General features: G+C 42.2%; 1 protein-coding gene and 1 long non-coding RNA gene across 5 annotated transcripts in view; one reads left to right on the top strand and one right to left on the bottom strand.

The window, feature by feature from the left end:
• Positions 1-6524: 6524 nt before the first annotated feature.
• RIGI (RNA sensor RIG-I) overlaps positions 6525-22577 on the bottom strand; it is a 46653-nt gene continuing 30600 nt past the window's right edge. For 3 of the 4 annotated variants that reach the window (XR_015169440.1, XM_086414882.1, XM_086414885.1), the window contains 4 exons: positions 21978-22148; positions 20372-20523; positions 10048-10191; positions 6525-7793 (listed from right to left, as the gene is read on the bottom strand). Coding sequence is in view for 3 of the 4 variants with exons in the window: in XM_086414882.1 (XP_086271008.1) it covers positions 7455-7793; positions 10048-10191; positions 20372-20523; positions 21978-22148 (806 nt within the window). In the remaining variant the exon portion in view is untranslated. The remainder of the gene's footprint in view (positions 7794-10047; positions 10192-20371; positions 20524-21977; positions 22149-22577) is intronic. The other variant, XM_086414883.1, reaches the window with a different exon arrangement.
• LOC147366662 (uncharacterized) overlaps positions 8491-22577 on the top strand; it is a 33053-nt gene continuing 18966 nt past the window's right edge. Inside the window, exon 1 of the long non-coding RNA XR_015169442.1 lies at positions 8491-8648. This is a non-coding gene — a long non-coding RNA (uncharacterized LOC147366662). The remainder of the gene's footprint in view (positions 8649-22577) is intronic.

The raw sequence follows: 22577 nt of genomic DNA, 5'->3' as shown, positions 1-22577 counted from the left end.
CTTTTTGACTTTGGTATTGAATTCTGCTGCGTGCGTGGCCCTCATTTTGTGGTATTTAGAGCAGAGCAAATTTCAGACTGCAGGTTCCTGAAGTCCGAATGATCTTCGAGTTTTGTTTGTTTTCCAAAAATATATATATTTGTCTGTGCCAGGTCTTAGTTTTAACATGAGAACAATTAGCTGTGGCACGGGGGATCTAGTTCCCTGACCAGGAATTGAACCCAGGCACCCTGCACTGGGAGCACGGAGTCTTCAGCCACTGGATCACCAGGTAAGTCTCTCGAGCTCTTTTTTGTAACCACATCAGTAATATGCAGGTCAAATGGCTGTGTTGAACCTCATTTACAAGCACACAAGAAGGTAGCAATAGCCTGGGAGCAGTGACAGTGTAGCTTGGTGAACAGACTATAATAGTTTTTAATCTTCAGCTGGGTTATCTGCTCATTTTCATCACTGAAGTCATTTCAGGCACGTGTCGTAGTCTACTCCAGCTGCCATGATGAAATGTCATAGACTGAGTGGCTCAAACATCAGAAATTTATTTTCTCACAGTTCTGGAGGATAGATGTCCAAGATTGAGGTTCCAGCGAATTCATTTTCTGGTGAGAGCTCTCTTCCTGGCTTGCAGCCAGCCACCTCTCCCTGTGTCCTCGAGTGGCCTTCCCTTAGTGCATGCGCAGATAAAGGATGAAAGGACAAGCTCTCTGGGGTCTCTTCTTACAAGGGCCCGGCCCTCGTGACCTTTATTTAAACTTAGCCTAGAGGCCACATCTCCACAGAATCACAGTGGGGGGTGGACTTCAATATACGAATTTGGGGTGGAGGGGGGGCACGTTCAGTCCATAACAGGGCACCCTATACCTTACAAATTAATCTCCCTCTAATGAATTTTAAGTCTCAGCTTTCAGCACTCAGGGTCTGTGGGCTGGTCAGCAGAACTTGGGCCTGTGTGCTCGCTCAGTCGTGTCTGACTCTGCAGCTCCATGGTCTGCAGCCCACCAGGGTCCTCTGTCCATGGGATTCTCCAGGCAAGAATACCAGAGTGGGTTGCCATTTCCTCCTCCAGGGGATCTTCTTGACCCAGGGATCGAATGTCTTGTTTCTCTCCTGCACTGGCAGACGGAATCTTTACCACTAGCTCCAGAACACCCAGGATCAAATCCTGCCCCCAGCTCTCCCCACAAATAATGGAAAAGGCAGGTTCCTGAGCATCCTTGCCTCTGAGATCCTGGGGTCTAGCTTCTGTTCATAAATAAAAATCACAAACAGAATCCTGATGTACAATAAAATCCTGTGACCCACATATTAAAATCAGTCCTAGCATAAAAACACTAAGGGCTGAAAAAACACATCCACCCCTCAGGCCTCCATTGCCGAGCCTGGGAGCAGCCTGACTTCCCACCCTCAGTGCTTATTCTTACAGCTATGACTTCTGGAATGAGGTCCCTTCACCTCTGAATTTCCCTCCTCTCCCTTCCAAACACCCTCTATCGTGTTCATTAATAAAGTGTCTTGGGCCAGTGTCCCATCCTTGCTCTCAACCAGGCTGCACAAATAAACCCCTTTCACCTGGTTTCTCAAGAAGGCACTGGGCACTTACTTTGCAGGTGAGAAGCGTGCTGGGCCCAGCCCCTTCTTCCTGTCTATGGGGTTCCCATCTCCTTGGTTCCTACTGTTTTCTAAATTCGTATCTGCCTAATCCCTCCTAGAGAAACAAGTGCCCCTGGCGCACAGTGAGTTCATTGACGAATTTCTCTTGCAGTGAGTAAGCACATGTGTCTTTGGCTATGGAACAGCTCATGTAGGTGGAAAGTGATCTAGGAGGATATATTAGACAGGACTCTTGGTTACAGTGTTAGAAGCATAATTCAAACAAAAAAAAATTGGCTCAAGAACCAAGGTGGCCATTGCCACAGGGGTGATTGGATCTAGCGACTCAGACTCACTCCAATTCATTTCCATTTGTGATGGCCTCACTCTGGGCCAGTCCGTGTGCTGGGGGATATGGCCACTGGCTCTGGGATAACAGTTAATAGTTTGTTATCTTAGATCCCAGTGTACCCTAGGCTAAAAATATTGGGAGTTTCCTAGTCACCTAAATGAAGCACCTTATTTTGGGCACAGCTGGCCTTTCAGGGTTGAGTTAGGACAGTGTGGCGGAGCCATGAGAGCTGCTTCTGAAAAACAGGAACCCAAGCTCCATGGGCTGCCTTCTTTGGAAGCTGTTAAATGTCCTGACCACAAACAGAATTTAACATCCAAGTCGTTTTTGTTCACCTGTACAAAGACTATATAATTATAGTCAATATTTAACAGTTTTAATAATTTGAATCCTCAAAACTGAGGTCTACATTTTAAATACAGATTTATTGAGTGGAATTTGTAGTTTTATTACATGATATAATAAAATGAGTTATTGGTATGATCCTGAAATTAATACTCTAATTTGGTTCGTCATCTGATTGGCATCAGGGCTTATGAGTATCTGCTACTGTGGTTCTTCTACAGGATGCTGATAACGTGCCATGAATATGGGGGGGTCTAGGGTCAGTGTAGTTGGGAACCACTGGGTTACACAGGCCTTATTACTGCAGAGCTGACACAGGACACAATGGCCGTGTGCGCTGCGAGTCGTTCGAGGGGAGAGGGGGCAACAGACAACATGGAAGCCTATCTGCCCGCAGAACTGCTTTCTGCAGAGCATCGCACAGCTCCACGTTCCACGGGTCACACTTGAGCCAACACTGACCTGCTGGCTTGCTTGTTTTTAAATTCAAATAATAATCTCAGTTTTAAGGGTGGGAATCAGTTTACTGGCCTTGTGACACAATCAGGCATTCAGAGGGAAATATCACAAGGTCAGCACTGGTGGGGACCACACTTAACAAAAGAGCGGTTGTATCAGATTATATCAGAAACACCTGAGGAACTTCAAAAGCTACCACCCTGCCAGGATGTTCTAAGGGGGTTAGGCATGTGCCCAAGAAAAAGACTCCCAGTTGGTTCTGAAACGCAGCCTCTGATCTAGAAATCCAGTGACCATTTGGGCATCAGTCAAGAGTATGCAATTCTTAAATCCTTACTACTGTTTTCTTTCCTTCAACAAGTCTTGACCAAATGCCTACTCTGTTCCATGCTCTATACCTGCAAGGGCTTGACTTCAGGCTAACGTGAAACAAGGAAATTCTCAGTTTTTCTTGTTTCAGCTTTCGTCTGCATTCTTCAGTTGGCTGTCGAGAAGGAAGGGCTACTCACCTTCATCCAAACTGAATTATTTAGATTTCCAGCAGATCTTCCAGCACTGAAAATCTGCTGTGTGTGTGTGTGTGCTCCGTTAACCCTTGGAATTTCGTAAGTGATAACAACAACAAAGGTGTCCTGGTTATGTTAATGACTGACCTTTGGACCACACCTAAGGGAGGGTGGGCGTCCCTGGTGGCTCAGAATCTGCCTGCAGCGCAGGAGACCTAGGCTGGCAAGATCCCCTGGAGAAGGGAATGGCATCCCACTCTAGTATTCTTGCCTGGAGAATCCCATGGATGGAGGGACCTGGTAGGCTACAGTTCATGGGGTCACAAAGAGTCAGACACGACTGAGCAACTAACACTTAAGGATGGACTGGTTAACAGGAAAACAATCACAGGATCAGAGGGTTAGAACTTTCAGTCTCATCCCTTGCCCTCAGGGGCTGAGAGGGGCTGGAAGTTAAACAAGTTACCAATGGCCAATGACTTAATCAATCATGCTTCCCAAATGAAGCCTTCAGAAAACCCAAAGAACAGGGTTCAAAGAGCTTCCAGGTGTATGAACACGGAGAGATTCAGAGAAGACATGGAAATTCTGAACCCTTTCTGCATAATTACCCTATGCATCTCTTTCACCTGGCTGTTCCTGAGTGTCTAGCTGTATCCGACTGACTATGCCAACTGTCTCGCTGTATCTCACTGTTCACTGATCCCAGGGAGGACAAGGCATGGGCAAGGAAGCTGGAAGAAGATGTGAGGAGCCGTAGGAACTGTGAACATGCAGGCTAAGTCGCTTCAATCATGTCTGACTCTTTGAGACCCTATGGACTGTAGCCTGCCAGGTTCCTCTGTCCATGGGGTTTTCCAGCAAGAACACTGGAGTGGGTTGCCATTTCCTCCTCCAAGGGCTCTTCCCAATCCAGGGATCAAACCCAGGTGTCCTGCATTGCAGGTGGGTTCTTTACCACGGAGCCACCTGGGAAGGAACGGCAGACTTTACTCACTGTGGGAAGGCAGACATGCTTTACTCTCTAATGACTGCCATAGGAGCAACAACTACGCAACCCAACTCAATACAACTCTTACTCCCCTTAAAGAGCTTTTCAGGTGGGGCTTATATAGCTTTACAGAACAAAAAGTGGCCCGAGGCCACGCGAGTACATCATGGCATGCATGCGCAGTTCTGTAAGTGACCTCAGCTGTTACATAACCATGCAAAGGCATTATTTACAAAATGTGGGGTGACAGCAAAAGGTCATGGGGCAAGAGAGCCTGACCACTGCCATCTTGGCTAATTTGTAGAAACAATCCCTACACTGAGTTATTTCCTCTTACAATAAACCAATAATCTGAGTCCTATGAGTCTAGCAAGTTAATTAAGCCCACAGAGGAGGTTGCTGTAACTTTCATCCGTATTCAATTGGTCAGTTCAGTTCAGTTCAGTAACTCAGTCGTGTCTGACTCTTTATGACCCCATGAATTGCAGCAAGCCAGGCCTCCCTGTCCATCACCAACTCCCGGAGTTCACTCAGACTCACATCCATCGAGTCAGTGATGCCATCCAGCCATCTCATCCTCTGTCGTCCCCTTCTCCTCCTGCCCCCAATCCCTCCCAGCATCAGTCTTTTCCAATGAGTCAACTCTTCGTATAAGGTGGCCAAAGTATTGGAGTTTCAGCTTTAGCATCAGTCCTTCCAATGAACACCCAGCACTGATCTCCTTTAGGATGGACTGGTTGGATCTCCTTGCAGTCCAAGGGACTCTCAAGAGTCTTCTCCAGCACCACAGTTCAAAAGCATCAATTGTTTAGTGTTCAGCTTTCTTTATAGTCCAACCCTCACATCCATACATGACTACTGGAAAAACCAGAGCTTTGACTAGATGGACCTTTGTTGGCAACTGGTCAGAAGCACAGGTAATGACACTTTGTAGGGAGGAGGCAGGCAGTCTTGTAGGACTGAGCCCTTAACCTGTAAGGCCTCTGATGCCATCTCCAGGCAGAGAATGTCAGAACTGAGTTGAGTGGTAAGACACCCTGTTGATAAATTGCTTGGTGGTGTGGGGAAAAAGCCCACATTAAAACCGGTGATCAGAACCTTAATACTCTTATAAAATACAAATGGAAAATGAATAAAAATCAGCAAGTAAGTCGGCTTAAATAACTCATTTTTAGTATGTCTTACTAAGAATACTTCTAAGAGTAACCATGATCAAGCTACTATGTATAATCAAGGACTTCTCATATGTTATTTCAGTTAAAAACTCTCCATTAATCCTTACAGGTATGCATGATCCTTGTTTTGCAGATGAAGAAAATTAAGCCAAGGAGTAGTTAGGTAAATAGCAAGTTCTCTGACTCTGCCTGCAAAACCAATCATCAGATCAAAACCAGGATGAGGTGGTTGTAGTGCGTCAACCCACTGATCTCCAGGATTGATCTGGGTACTGTGAGTGGTCTCTTGGACACCAAATAGCCTTCAGATATAAATAGGTGCTATTTGAAAAGTTATGTGATCCCTTATATTGAGCATATTAACATTTTATGATGTTTGCAAGTTTGTTTAAGCCATTGACGATCCTAGCGGATTACAAACAGCTCATGTGTTTTAGGAATTTGCTTAAATTACTACAGAGCCTACCCTGAGCTGAACATACAATACCTTGGCCTGGGTGGAGACAGCAAAACTCAGGTGTCTCTGTGTCTGGAACACACCAAACTAAACTCTGGAGCATCAGCAAACCCTGTTAAACGGCACAGGATACCTTTGCATGCGTTCTAATTTTTTAAACAGAATGGACAGCCAAATTAAACTGCCCCTTCAGTATCATCCAAGGGACCTACTTGAGAACACAGTCCAAATGTTGACCATCAACTATTACTGGAAAATGGCTTGAGATGACCAATCGGAGGGAACAATGGCACAGATTAAGAAAAAAATTAATTGGGCAAGATGTACAATAAACTAAAACAACAGAAATCAACTTTGCAAGGATTACTGTATCATTTTCATGTCCCCATTACTAAGAGTTGTCCACCACTGAGAACATACTGTTTAGCACACGGAACTCTACTCAGTACTCTGTGGTGACCTAAATGGGAAGGAAATCTAAACGAGGGGCTATGTGTATATGTAAAACTGATTCACTTTGCTCTACAGCAAAAACTAACACTTCAGAGCAACTATGTTCCAATAAAAATTAATTTAAAAATTTTAAAACGAAGAAAAAGAACTAAACTTTAAAGGAGAAAGGTCCAAGAGCCAACAAAGAAAAAAAAAGTCCATTGCTGAATTTTAATAATAGATGCCACATGTTGCTACACAGAGAATACAAGTATATGTGACTCTTACGCCTATGGATATGTATATACATTGAACCTTTGGAATTACTAACGTGGGGGATCAGAAAAAGAAGCCAATAGAAAAGACTGGGGAAGAGTTAGAAGAGCAAGTGGCCAAGACAGAGTTCCAAGAAAGAAGTATCTAACGGCAAAAACAGAAAAAGATCAGACGGACTCATAAGTGCCCAATGGATGTGACAACCAGAGTCACTGATGACCTTGACAAAAATAATTTCAATAGATCGTTAAGGGCAAAAGTCGGTTTCAGTGGGTCAGTCAGTTCAGTCGCTCAGTTGTGTCTGAGTTGTTTCGACCTCATGGACTGCAACACGCCAGGCCTCCCTGTCCATCACCAATTCCCAGAGTTTACTCAAACTCATGTCCATGGAGTCGGTGATGCCATCCAACCATCTCATCCTCTGCTGTCCCCTTCTCCTCCCGCCTTCAGTCTTTCCCAGCATCAGGGTCTTTTTCAGTGAGTCAGTTCTTTGCATCACGTGGCCACAGTATTGGAGTTTCAGCTTCAGCATAGTGGGTTAAGGAAAAGGAAATATGGAAAAGGTTTCAACATTCCATTCACTCATTCATTGATCCCAGTGTGTCTGAGTGGCTATGGGTACACTGGGTTCTGAAAGGAAGGATGGCAACAAGTTAAGGCTTATTCATTTTTCCCAAGCTCTCCCAGCCAACAAAGAATCGAGTGCTCTAATCCACTCACTTGTGCTTGACAGACATGATATAGCATCAGTACAAACTGCTGAAAACGAATAGAAGTTGAGTGATACATACTCCGTATGATACAAGCCATAGGAAAAATAACTTGACCGTAGTACAAAGAGACCCATGATTTACACGCAGGTTTAACTTCTTCATTCAAGGCCATCCACTCCCTGCAGATTGAGGTCCTGAGCGTAAGTGGACATTTCTGCAGCATCAAATGGGATCTTCTCAAAATTAAAGTCCTTCCACTTTGCATACAGTGTCTGAGCTCCAGTCGCAACATCTTCCACCACAAAACTTTCGATCTTTATAACTGGAATCTCGAATGTCTTGTACTTCACGTGAATTCCCCAGTCATGGAGGCAATCCTTCCTGGCACAGAAGATCTTAGCTTTCTTGTCAAAACTCCCAAACTTCTTCGGTCTGGGGTGTAACTTAGTCACGAAGCACTCCCTGAAAGCATCTCTAACCACAGTGAAATGGCATTCCTACAGATAAAGGGATCAAATAGCACCCAAAACAGAATGTTAGAACCAGAATGTAACTGTGACTTAAAAAATAAAATTCCACAATAATCTGAGATGACAAGGAGGCGGGATCCCACTTCTTTTACAGATGGAGTAGGGAGGAAATGTGAATTCGCCTCAAGACTAGAGTACAATCCATGCAGTCTGACTCCCAGCCACACAGGTGGAGGTGAGGGTGGGCGTGGAGGCACCAGTGAGTTGATGGGGGACACCTCATGCTGAGGAGGACTAAAAAGTTTCCAGGCAACCTGGCTCCTGAAAACAGACCGTCATTGTTGTAGTTGCTAAATCACATCTGACTCTGCAACCCCATGGACTGTAGCCCGCCAGGCTCCTCTCTCCATGGGATTCTCCAGGCAAAACTACTAGAGTGGGTTGCCATTCCCTTCTCCAGGGGATCTTACTGACCCAGGGATCGAACCTGAGTCTCCTGCATTGGCAGGTGGACTCTTTACCACTGAGCCATCAGGGAAACCCCTGAAAATATTAATACTCATTAATTCAGAGACAAAGGGGTATTTGCTGAAGATCTGGGAAGCCCAAGTTCACCAGTGGCCCTGACAGGAAGAATCCCAAGGATACAGAGAACAACAAAGGGTCAGTGTGTATCTGAAGAGTCTCAGGGACTAAGCTGTCCACTGGCCCCGCCCACAACATTAGAATAAACACAAATAAAGCTCACAGTGCACAGAACAAATACAGATCCTACAAACCCGGCCCTCAGGAAAACAGAGTCTAAAAGGGCTATTTCAAGAGAAAATCACCCAAATTGGAGCTGAAAGGACCTTCTACAGCTAAAGAAAAAGACTCAGGAAGGTATGGGAACTTGCTAGTATTAGCCCTAAATGTGTTTCTTGCTCCAGTGTTATACTGACTAGAGACTTCAGCTTTCTGAAGACTAAACAGAAGACTAAACGATGATTCTTTTCTCTTTCTACTATTTTATGTTTTCTTTAAAAATTTTTTTAACTGGAGTACAGTTGTTATACAGTGTTGTTTGAGTTTCTGCTGTACAACAAAGTGAATCAGCCACAAGTACACACGTGTCCCCTCCCTCTTGAGCCTTCCTCCCACACCTATTACACCTGTTACATGTAACAGCTAACGTAATGTAACAACTCATCATGTGAACCAGCCCAGGCCCTCCACTGTCCCCAGTCAGCAGCAATAGAGTTACGTCCAATTTTTGTCTTTGGAGATTCTTCTAATCCTTTATCTACAAGTTTTAAGAAAAAAAAAATAGAAAGCTAAGCTGCAGATGTGTTTAAAATCAGGAGATTTTGCTTCCATTGTAAAAGTGATCCATATCCCCAAAAGATAGTTTAGAAAACGTAAAACTGGTGTGGGAGGGAAGGCTCAGGAGGGAGGGGACACGTGTGTACTTGTGGCTGATTCACGTTGTACAGCAGAAACTCAAACAACACTGTGTAACAACTGTACTGCAATTAAAAAAATTTTTTTAAAGAAAACATAAAATAGTAGAAAGAGAAAAGAATCATGGTGTCTCACTGCAAAATGTGAGTATGTTTTAGTATACTTCTGCTAGCCTTTTTTGGTACAAACGTTAAGTGTTTTTATTGGTGGTGGTGATGGTGGTATTGTTGCTATTATTTCATACTGCTCTGATCATAGCATATTTAATACATATTTAATACATATCCTGGGTTTTTTTCCACTTTGCCATTAATTTGTAAAAAGTTTTTCCTTATACTACATAAGCTTCCTAATAATTTTGTTTAACAAATTTTATTTTGGAGTAACTGCAGATTTACAGAAAACTTGGAAAGATTGTCCTGTGTACCCTTCACCTAGCTTCCCTAATAAGCACTTCCATCTTACATATCATAGCATATTTGTCAGAACTAAGAAATTAATATCGGCACATTACTATTTACTAAGCTATAAATGTTACTACTTTTTCTAATAATACCTTTATCTGTTTTAGGATCTAATCCAGAATACCACATTGCATATAGCATAACGATTATTTGTAATGGCTATACAATATTTAGTTAAGCAGCAGCTTTTAAAGTATTCCTTTATTGTTGAATATTTAGGGTTTCTTTTACATGTTTTAGCCTTTTAAAAATACGTGGACCTTGGCCAGGATAATAAAAGAAAAAAGAGTATTCTTACTATAATTCTCTCGCAGATAGACAAGCTTTAATGAGTGCTAAAAAAGGACCCAGTGCTGTTTGTGAAAAAGGTTGCTTACCTCCACCACTCTTATATCAGCTGTGTAACATGCAAAGGTTTTGCACTTTCCACAGAGCAGCTTTTTATTTTTCTTATCAACAACAGGTTTTACTTTTCCTTGACTATCCCTGATTAATTTTTCTTGAATCTGTATCTGGCGAATCTAAGTGCAAAAAAGCAGACCAAAAAACCTTCAAATGTGTACTCTGGGTATAATTAAGATACACACACACACACACACACGTACATAATAATTTATTCCTATACAACTTCTATGAACATACAGGACCTGGTTTTGTTTATAAAAATCCCACAGATAATTTTGATTCTCCTAATTCTTTGTTAGTGTTTAACTGTGGCCTCTCCAATTAGTCTTTCCAATATCTTCATCAAAGATCCATAAAAGCATGAAAGATGTCCATAAAATAGTCATGTGAACCATGCTTTCTACATTAGTAGTTGGTAAAACTTTTAAAATCCTTATGATATGCATTGACTGTTTTAGGAATAAAATACCCACTCCCAAGGTATAAACCCATTGAATAGAACAGCAGGCAGAAGAGTCCCCCACCACCTAAAATCTTTTTTCTCTCTCCCCTTCTAAACCACAAAGAATATTGTTGAATTACATTAAAGTTAAATGTCTAAATAGGATGACTACATTCTACCTCAAAATTTAGGCCTTGGCTAAGTACAACTAAGAACGCTGAAACATTATATATAAAATAAACATAAGATTCTGAAGGACGAAGAGAAGGCAGACCAGCTAGGAACCATGGGGCCCTAGAAACCACATGGGAGTGAGATCCCTGGGGTCTGTCTTTCTTTGCCTTGTGTATCCTAGACATGGGGCCGAAGAAGCTGGCAACCAGAAATGCCTCTCAGCACACACGGAAAGTCTCAACAAAAGCCTGTCTCTCTAGCCAAAGGATGAAGACAGGGGCAACTAGCAAGACAGAAAACTTTTAGACAATAGCTGTTCCACAGGGAGAAGTCAACAACAATGACAAAAAAAAAACAAACAAGAACCAAGAACCCTGAATCTAGTGGGGAGGAACCTAGAATTCCACTTTGGAGGGCTGAGACGAAGCATCTCAACACTCCCCCCTGGTGGTGTCAGAGAAGGCCACACAGGGAGCCAGGATTTTCAGTCCTGCCACATGGTAGCCCCCCTTGACTGTACAATCCATAGAGATCACGCTGGGGGCCAGAACTTGCATCCCCAAGCGGAAGTTACAAAGAGCCTCCCCTTGCTGACATCAACAGCAGCTGAGTAGGAAACCCAGACTTCTGCCCTTACCCGGCAGTTATGAAGCAGGGTCACCTACTTCCCCTGCCAGATCAGTATCAGAAGACGCCAGCTAGCACGGAAGGTTAAGACCCCAAATTTCATCATCTGGTATGAAAACCCCTGGGTTTTGATTTAAAAATCACTCTTTATACCAAAACCCAGAAAGATATCAAATTGAATAGAAAAAAAAAGAGAGAGAGAGAGACAACCAGTTGATGTTAACACTGAGATGACAGAGATTTGAGAATCATCTGACAAAACCTTTAAACTAGCTATAATAAAAATGCTTCAATGGGTCATCATAAACACTCCTGAAACAAACAAATTTAGAGGCTCAATAAAGAAACGGAAGATATAAAGAAGAACAGAATGGAAATTTTAGAACTAAAAGATACAATAACCAAAACAAAAAGTTTAGTGGATGGGCTCAATAGCAGAATGGAGAGGACAAAGGAAAGAATCCGTGAACTGGAAGACAGAACAACAGGAATGACCCAATCTAAACAACAGAAAGTAAATAGAAAAAAATTAATAAATGAGCAGAGCCTCAGGTAACTTTAGGACTATTTTAAAAAGATCTAACAGTTATGACAGGAGAGGGGAAAGAGCAGAGCTTAAAAAGTACTCAGACAAACAATGACTAAACATTTCCCAAATTTTACATAACAGAACCCTGCAGATATAAGATGCTGGACAAATCCAAACAGGATAAATGCAGAGAAACCACACCAAGACACATTATAATGAAACTTCTGAAAACTAAAGGCACAGGGAAACACTTCGGTGTGTGTGTATGGTTTGCCCCTTACCTTCGTGTATTTATCCATTTCTGGATTTACATGGTTTTTTTATGTAGTAATTTCACCTTTAAGAGATTTATGCTATGGGAAGTCCAGATCCTTTGATTTATATTGTCTTTTTAAAATTTTTTTCAATTTAAGTGTAGTTGATTTACAATGTTATGTCAATCTCTGCTGTACAGCAAAGTGACTCAATTACACACATATAGACACATTTTTTCCTAGTATGGTTTATCACAGAATATTGAATATGTTCCCTGTGCTATCCAGTACGACCTTGTTGTTTATTCTACTGCTGTTTAAACTATTATATATAATAGTTTACATTTAATTTGCTGATCCCAAGCTTCCCTCCCCGATCCACTCCTCCTTGGCAAACACAAGTCTGTTCTCTAAACACACAGGAAAAAAATCTTGAGAGCAACCAGAAAAAAAAAAAAAAAATGCACCTTACCTACAAGGGAAAAACAATCTGAATGACACCAGATTTCTCACCAGAGAATGTGGACAGCAGGCAAAAGTGACACGATATTTTTCAAATGCTAAAAGAAAACCCTGTCAATCCAAATGCCTATATACTCCTCAATATATACTTCAGAAATAGAGGAAATCAAGACATTCTCAGGTGAAGCAAAACAAATTATTTTAAGAATCTGTGCACCAGCAGACGTTCCCTTCCCTAAAAGAGCAAAAAGAAGTTCTCCAAAGAGAAGAACATGACAGAAAAATAAAGGAAGAAAGCATGGTGACCACAGAGCAGAGCTGTGTGTGGAAGGGTCTGCTCTGCCCCGCTGGTCTGCGGGGCTGCCTCTTTTTTATCTAGGGTTCCAGGTGGAACCAGACAGCTTAGGTGTAAGCCCTGCTCCTACCACTGAGCAGCTGTGTCATTCTGGGCAAGTGCCTCAAATATAAAATTGGGATAGTCATAGCATTTACGTCCTAGGTTGTTGGGAGGTAACATGAGTTAATAATTGATCAGGACTGCCTGGCATAGCTTTAATGCTCCTTGGTATTCGTCTTGGTCTGTTAGGCTAGTCTTTTGCCGAGAACCATGAAAATGTTAATGATGGTGACTTATACTTCAGTACTGGGTAGGGCAATACCTGTTCATGAGTTATTTTTTCAGAAATGTCATCACTATTTTCATTTATGTATGTGTCTATATAAACTCTGGAGCCATTTTACAAAGCTAAAATATCATTTATATTTTGATTATGGGCTATGATAAATGCACAACTGAATTTGCAGTAAATGCACATCTTTAAAATATCCAGTCATTCCATTCAAGAAAATGGTGTTTCTTTTCTTTCTTTTTCAAAAGTTTTTTACTTGGCTGTGCTGGGTCTTAGTTGCAGCATGTGGGATCTAGTTCCCTGACCAAGGATTGAACGTGGGCTCCCTGCATTGGGAGCTCGGAGTCTTAGCCACTGGACCACCAGGGTAGTCCCAGGGTTTCTTTTCTCTTAATTTACCTTCTATTGCTCGGTAAAATTTTTTTAGCTGTCCTTATTTATGCTTCAAACATTTCTGCTTAGGCCAACAGATGCAGAGTTTAGACAGATGGACTCTGCCAGCTCTACCGCGACCTAGCTGTGTGATCTACTGACACTGAAAATTTTCATGCCTCAGTTTCCCTCCCAGAGCGTGACTTTATGAGAGGCTTGACCACATGGATCACTGTGAGACCCGTTGATAAAAATAAGCATTTGCAGGGCTTGGTGGAGAGCCCATATTCTGCATGGATGAGACAGTTATTGTCACTGTGAGCAGAAATGTCCCAGCCCTGTATACCTTGTACTGGTTACTGATCACCCTTTGAGAAGTCATTGATCTCTAAAGCACTTCAAATTCAAATAAAACTTGATTTATATTAAAAAAAAAATTTAGGCCTGGAATATAGGTCAGGAAAGCAATCAAAATATGATTTTCTCTCCCCCGATTCCCCACTCTACTCCATCCCACCTATAATTATCTTCCTTGTTTCTGTAAGCATAAAGGAAGCTTAATGTGCCCTATTTCCAATTCACATTTTCACTGCTGTAAAACTGCTGCATGATGTGTGCATTTACCTCGTTATTTCCTCTGGGTAAATTTCTAGAAATGAAATTCCTGGGTTACATTTTCCTATGAGGAATTTTAATTTCTCAGACATGGTTCTGATCATTACTTAAGGCAGGCTCAGGGTGGGGGGAATGTGACGGGAAAAAAGGTAAAAATATAAACTTGCCCTTTGGGCATCCAATTAAAAAAAATCACCTACATCTAATGATGTTCAATCATACACTAAAATGCAATTAAATAGTTCAGTTCAGTAGCTCAGTTGTGTCCGACTCTTTGCAACCCCATGGACTGCAGCACACCAGGCTTCCCTGTCCATCACCAACTCCTGGAGCTTGCTCAAACTCATGTCCATCGCATCGGTGATGCCATCCAACCATCTCATCCTCTGTCATCCCCTTCTTCTCCTGCCTTCAATCTTTCCAGGCATCAGTGTCTTTTCCAATGAGTCGGTTCTACACATCAGGTGGCCAAAGTACTGGTGTTTCAGCTTCAGCATCAGTCCTTCCAATGAATATTCAGGACTGATTTCCTCTAGGATGGACTGGTTGGATCTCCTTGCAGGCCAAGGGACTTTCAAGAGTCTTCTCCAACACCACACTTTATTATTTTTTTTTTCTAATTTTATTTTATTTTTAATCTTTACATAATTGTATTAGTTTTGCCAAATATCAAAATGAATCCGCCACAGGTATACATGTGTTCCCCATCCCGAACCCTCCTCCCTCCTCCCTCCCCATACCAACCCTCTGGGCCGTCCAGTGCACCAGCCCCAAGCATCCAGCATCGTGCATCGAACCTGGACTGGCAACTCGTTTCCTACATGATATTTTACATGTTTCAATGCCATTCTCCCAAATCTTCCCACCCTCTCCCTCTCCCACAGAGTCCATAAGACTGTTCTATACATCAGTGTCTCTTTTGCTGTCTCGTATACAGAGTTATTGTTACCATCTTTCTAAATTCCATATATATGCGTTAGTATACTGTATTTATGTTTTTCCTTCTGGCTTACTTCACTCTGTATAATAGGCTCCAGTTTCATCCACCTCATTAGAACTGATTCAAATGTATTCTTTTTAATGGCTGAGTAATACTCCATTGTGTATATGTACCACAGCTTTCTTATCCATTCATCTGCTGATGGACATCTAGGTTGCTTCCATGTCCTGGCTATTATAAACAGTGCTGCGATGAACATTGGGGTACACGTGTCTCTTTCCCTTCTGGTTTCCTCAGTGTGTATGCCCAGCAGTGAGATTGCTGGATCATAAGGCAGTTCTATTTCCAGTTTTTTAAGGAATCTCCACACTGTTCTCCATAGTGGCTGTACTAGGTTGCATTCCCACCAACAGTGTAAGAGGGTTCCCTTTTCTCCACACCCTCTCCAGCATTTATTATTTGTAGACTTTTGGATCGCAGCCATTCTGACTGGTGTGAAATGGTACCTCATAGTGGTTTTGATTTGCATTTCTCTGATAATGAGTGATGTTGAGCATCTTTTCATGTGTTTGTTAGCCATCTGTATGTCTTCTTTGGAGAAATGTCTATTTAGTTCTTTGGCCCATTTTTTGATTGGGTCGTTTATTTTTCTGGAGTTGAGCTGTAGGAGTTGCTTGTATATTTTTGAGATTAGTTGTTTGTCAGTTGCTTCATTTGCTATTATTTTCTCATATTCTGAAGGCTGTCTTTTCACCTTGCTAATAGTTTCCTTTGATGTGCAGAAGCTTTTAAGGTTAATTAGGTCCCATTTGTTTATTTTTGCTTTTATTTCCAATATTCTGGGAGGTGGGTCATAGAGGATCCTGCTCTGATGTATGTCAGAGAGTGTTTTGCCTATGTTCTCCTCTAGGAGCTTTATAGTTTCTGCTCTTACGTTTAGATCTTTAATCCATTTTGAGTTTATTTTTGTGTATCGTGTTAGAAAGTGGTCCAGTTTCATTCTTTTACAAGTGGTTGACCAGATTTCCCAGCACCACTTGTTAAAGAGATTGTCTTTAATCCAGTATATTCTTGCCTCCTTTGTCAAAGATAAGGTGTCCATATGTGCGTGGATTTATCTCTGGGCTTTCTATTTTATTCCATTGATCAATATTTCTGTCTTTGTGCCAGTACCATACTGTCTTGATAACTGTGGCTTTGTAGTAGAGCCTGAAGTCAGGTAGGTTGATTCCTCCAGTTCCATTCTTCTTTCTCAAGATCGCTTTGGCTATTCGAGGTTTTTTGTATTTCCATACAAATTGTGAAATTATTTGTTCTAGCTCTGTGAAGAATACACCACACTTTAAAAAGCATCAATTTTTTGGTGTTCAGCTTTCTTTATAGTCCAACTCTCACATCCATACATGACCACTGGAAAAACCATAGCTTTGACTAGACAGACCTTTGTTGGTAAAGTAATGTCTCTGTTTTTTAATATGCTGTCTAGGTTGGTCATAGCTTTTCTTCCAAGGAGCAAGCGTCTTTTAATTTCATGGCTGCAGTCACAATCTGCAGTGATTTTGGAGCCCAAAAAAATAAAGTCTCTCACTGCATTATAATAACCTCAAATATTTCCTCAGCCCCCCAAAATAAAGTCAGCCACTGTTTCCACTGTTTCCCCATCTATTTCCCATGAAGTGATGGGACCAGATGCCATGATCTTCATTTTCTGAATGTTGAGCTTTAAGCCAACTTTTTCACTCTCCTCTTTCACTTTCATCAAGAGGCTTTTTAGTTCTTCTTCACTTTCTGCCATAAGTGTGGTGTCATCTGCATATCTGAGGTTATTGATATTTCTCCCAGCAATCTTGATTCCAGCTTGTGCTTCCTCCAGCCCAGCATTTCTCATGATGTACTCTGCATATAAGTTAAATAAGCAGGGTGACAATATATAGCCTTCACGTACTCCTTTTCGTATTTGGAACCAGTCTGTTGTTCCATGTCCAGTTCTAACTGTTGCTTCCTGACCTGTATATAGGTTTCTCAAGAGTCAGGTCAGGTGGTCTGGTATTCCCATCTCTTTCAGAATTTTCCACAGTTTATTGTGATCCACACAGTCAAAGGCTTTGGCATAGTCAATAAAGCAGAAATCAATGTTTTTCTGGAACTCTTGCTTTTTTGATGATCCAGTGGATGTTGGCAATTTATCTCTGGTTCCTCTGCCTTTTCTAAAACCAGCTTGAACATCTGGAAGTTCATGGTTCACGTATTGCTGAAGCCTGGCTTGGAGAATTTTGAGCATTACTTTATTAGCGAGTGAGATGAGTACAATTGTGGGGTAGTTTGAGCATTCTTTGGCATTGCCTTTCTTAGGGATTGGAATGAAAACTGACCTTTTCCAGTCCTGTGGCCACTGCTGAGTTTTCCAAATTTGCTGACATATTGAGTGCAGCACTTTCACAGCATCATCTTTGAGGATTTGAAATAGCTCAAGTGGAATTCCATCACCTGCACTAGCTTTGTTTGTAGTGATGCTTCCTAAGGCCCACTTGACATCACATTCCAGGAAGTCTGGCTCTAGGTGAGTGATCACACCATTGTAATTAACTGGGTCGTGAAGATCTTTTTTGTACAGTTCTTCTGTGTATTCTTGCCACCTGTTCTTAATATCTTCTGCTTCTGTTAGGTCCATACCATTTCTTTCCTTTATTGAACCCATCTTTGCATGAAATGTTCCCTTGGTATCTCTAATTTTCTTGAAGAGATCTCTAGTCTTTCCCTTTTCAAAACACCACAGACAGGGGGCTCACTCCAAGAACCATAAATCCTTTGACTTTTAAGAGAATGAGGTTTCCCCTACCTTGGTATACTTCTCCTAAGCCTCTGCCCTTGACAACAAAGCCTGCCTCTTTCAACATGGCAGTGTGCACTGGTCGCCACAGCAGGACAGAGATGAGACCAAGACTCTGAGCTCCTGACTGCCACGGCTTTACCAGCTAGCAGCGACTCCTGGCCACCCTAGAGCTGGGTCCTTGCTCACTCTTTACCACCTCTGCCCATTTTCAATCGATGCATGTTAGGGGAATTCCCCAGTGCTATTAAATAGCCTAATTCAACAGATATTTAACAATAGTCTATTTTCTCCTCACTGCACTCTATGGCCTGCCTGATGCGTTGGCTACAAAAGAACATATGGCTGAGCACCTTCGCTATTCACCTGAAACCACCACAATATTGTTAATCGGCTATACCCCAATACAAAATAGAAAGTTTGAAAAAAAAAAGTCAAAAGACAGAAAAATTAAATTTTAATTTAAAATATAATTTTAAAAAGTAAAAAAAAAAAATATTGAACTCTAGGGCTTCTCTGGTGGCTCAATGGTAAACAATCCATCTGCTAATGCAGGAGACATGGGTTCAATCCCTGGTCCAGGAAGATCCCACATGCTGTGGAGCAACTAAATCCGTGTGCCACAACTATTAAGCCTGTGCTCCAGAGCCTGAGAACCACAACTACTGAAGCCTTCACTTCCTAAGCCCATGCTCCGCAATAAAAGCAGCCACAGCAATGAGAAGCCTGCTCACCTCAACTAGAGAGTAGCCCCACTCACTGCAGCTCGAGAAAAGTCCTGGCAGCAACAAAGACTCAGCACAGCCAAAAATAATATAAATCAATCAATAAAATTATTAAAAAATAATAATAATGCCTATATGTTTGTTCCAGCCTCTGTCTTCCTCAACAGGCTTTTACTCTATTGCTTTTGCCACACGTGACTGCAAGCACACCGTTACCTAGTGGAGGAGATAAAAAATAGTATGCCAAAGCTAAAAAGGTTTTAAAGCCTTTAATCAGCATCGTCCCTATATTCTACAAAATGGAGAAGTGGCTCAGTGAAAAAACCCTATCCTAAGTAAAATTAAGGGGGGAAATTAAGAGGAACTAAAGAATTTCCCTGCAATTCTCAGTGAAAATGTAGATGAGGTGTTTTCAAATATCTTGTTCTCCTAACTTTAGGGAGAAATGTTTTTTAAAATGAGTCAACACTGACATAATATCGTAATTTTTTCCTAAAGTAAGCATTAGTTTGCTTTCAATAGTTCATTCCTTCTCAGTACTTTTTTGAGCATACAGATTATGACTTTTCAAAATTATGAACCCTATGGAATTAGTCTACTGAATTGTAAGACTCATCTTCATGAAGTTAAAGTAGGCCTCTCACCCTTGTCCTGTAACAACTCCCGTTTTAAGCATTTACTTTAAACCAGGCACTGTAGGAAGCAGTGCATACATCTCACTTTATCTCCAAAACCACCCTGTGAGTTCTACAAATAAGAATGATAATTTCAAAGAGGAACTACCTGAAGTCACACGTTCTGTAAGTGGCAGAGTGGAGACTGGAACCACTGATTCTAACGTTAAAGCTCTTCCCCAGGCCTGCAGAGTCCAGTGTTTCCACAGAGTCTGAGATGAAGTCTCTGCAAACAGTCTGGAGAAAGTATGGGTGTCTGTGTGTGGGGGTATCTGTGTGTGTGTCTCTTTCCCTAATCTGCTTCCATGCTGTGTCATAAAGAAGATTAAAGTCAAACTAAGGTCACGACTGAGAGGCTGGACTGAGCCAGCATGCTACTTCAAGGTCCACTGTATCATCCATATGTGTAAACAGGCCTTCCAATACTGGGCACAGCTCCAGGCGCAGTGCACCAGGACCTTCTCCCTGAGGACTCCAGATGTTAGAAAGTGATGTGAAGAAAAGACTAAGAGCTGTGTCTTGCAGTGTTAGGGTGTTGTCCTCAAAATGAACTGTCCGTGTAGGAGCTATTCTAGCTGTTTCCCTTTTATATCTAAAAGCATAGCTTCAAGCATTGGCGCTAATGAAATGTATTTTAGCTCACTGAGAAGTAAAGCAGAACGAACCTGATATTCACTGTGGGGTGAATTCCTGGCGGTCCAGTGGTTCAGAACCCACCTTCCAATGGAAGGGACGAGAGTTAGATCCCTGGTTGAGAAACCAAGATCCCCCATACTGTGGGGCAACTAGTCTGCCACAACTTCTAAGCCTGTGCACCACAGCTAGAGAGAAGCCTGCACCCTGCAACGAAGATCCTACGTGTTGCGACTAAACCCAATGCAGACAAATAAACAAATACTTAAAAAAATAAAAATATAACCTAAGAAACAGAGCAAAATGATAACAGGTACCAACCATGCTCAAGGTCCCTGTTCATGGCTTACAGTTAGATTCTGAAGGAGTAACACAGATGCAAAGACTTACCTTTTCCTTAAATACTGCTTCATTCCATCCCTGCAGCCTTGAAATGGACTCATTCATCATTTTTTCTTGGCAGATGTTCAGTTTTTCTTTTTCAATTACATCAGCATTACTAGTCAGAAGGAAGCACTTGCTCCCTCTTGCTCTTCCTCTGCCTGTTAGAAAATAAACATTTTACGGTGTCTTTGATGTAAAACTCTGACAAATCTGAGAATGTGAACGAAGCAGGGCTATTCCTAAAATTCAACTTTGGTTCACTGAATCCCACTTTCTGGAAAAGCCGAGCTGGTAGGGTGTGGAGTCAAACGCAGGTGTGCAGCTGCACATTAAACATTCAGACAAACAAGGAGCCCACTTTAGGCTGCTTGCTCAGGGTCTCCCTGGTGCAGTGTGATGGGACAGACACATTCTTAGAGACACTGCTTAAAAACAACCCAGCAAGCACCTCCCGGATGACACTGTGACGGCCCCAAAGATGAATGATAAACAGATGGGGAAATGGGGAAATAAGAGATGTTCACAGGACTTCACTGGTGGTCCAGTGGATGGGAATCTACCTGCCAATGCAGGGGAAACAAGTTAAAGTCCTGGTCCAGGAAGATGCCACGTGCCACGGGGCAACTAAGCTTGTGTACCACAACTACGAGCCCACGTGCTCTGAAGTCTGCACACCCTAGAGCCTGTGCTCTGCAATAAGACAACCCACCATAACGAGAAGCCCGCATACCACAACTGGAGCAAAGCCCGAGCAAAAAGCAAGGAAAACCCAGCACAGCCAAAAATAAATAAATAAAACTTTTAAAAAAGAGACATGTTCACAACCACCAGAATATAGGTGGAAAATGAGAAGTGGTATAAGAAAGATGGATAAAAGGGCCATGGGCATTCAAATTAGAGATGATTGCCAGCTGGGAGACTGAGGAAGTGGTGATGTGGAAGCAGGGGAAGAGAAACAAAGATCAGCAGCAGCAATACATGAGCAAGTCCTTCAAACAGGAAAAAGGATGAAGCCAGGGAGGCTGAAGTGGATAATGCACAAAGTGGAAGAATGGGAAATAAGGTCGGAAACATAAGAGGGTGCCGGATTTTGAAAATGCTTTAACATCAAGAAGATTTGGGAACCATGGGAGTTTCTATACAGGGAGGTGACATGCTCAGAGCTGTTTTTCAGGAAAAATAATGTGGCAGCTGTAGTTATGGAAATTAAGAAAAAATAAGAAAGACTAGTTAGGAGGCTGCCTAGTTCCAGTGGGAGAACTCCTTGCACATCCTTTCTGGCACACAAGGGACCCCCCAGCACCTAAGCACAGCCATGAACGGCTCACATGTGACTGCCGAAGCCTCAAAGCTGGAATTTTCCTTCCATCAATATGTCAGCCAATATTAACCAAGTAAGCAATATTCATTGTGAACAAGAACAAAAACAGACAACATTGTGGACAAAACTGTAGCCACCCCATCCTGACCACGTAGGTCACCATAAGGGCCGGTGATAGAAGGGGCCACCGTGCCGCCAGTCACAGCAAAGGAGAAGAGCTGGAAGGACAGACACGTTCACAAGTCAGACAAGATGGCAGCCTTTGAGTCCTGGCATCACAGCTCTTCTTACCTCTGGTCTGGATCATTTTGATGACATTGCCCACATACTCGTAGAGGATGACCAGATTGCACTGAGCAATGTCAATGCCTTCATCGGCGACCGAGGTAGCAATTAGAATCTTGCTGTCTCTGTTGGTTCGGAATGCATCCAGTGCACACTTCTGTGCTGGGAGCGTCATTCCTGTGTCAGAGGGCATGACATAACTCACCAAGAGGGACCTTTACCCTTGGAAAAACAGCCGTTAATTATGGAAAGCTTACGACATGCCAGGTACTGTGATAAGTGCTTTACATTCATGATCTCACAACACCCCTCGGGGAAGGGCCTATCCCTGTCCTTGCTTTAGAGAAGATAAGGTGGGGGTCTAACATCTTGGACTCTATCACAAGTCTGCCTGACCTCAAATTCCAGCTGCAGCACCTACTAGCTATGTGGTTTCAGTCACGATATCTCAAAACAAATATTAAACTTTTTGAAAAAATACCAACAGCTGGACAAATACCATATAATACCACTTATGTGTAGAGTCTAAAGAAAAGGGTACAAATGCATGTATTTACAAAACCGGAGTCATGCATGTAGAAAACAAACATGGTTACCAGAGGGTAA

This window comes from Bos grunniens, chromosome 8, assembly GCF_055505025.1.
Source record: "Bos grunniens cultivar Pamir isolate PY7600 chromosome 8, Bosgru_T2T1.0, whole genome shotgun sequence".
Classification (NCBI taxonomy): domain Eukaryota; kingdom Metazoa; phylum Chordata; class Mammalia; order Artiodactyla; family Bovidae; genus Bos; species Bos grunniens.
Note: the sequence above shows the minus strand (reverse complement) of the source record. Positions and strands in the feature narration are given on the sequence as shown.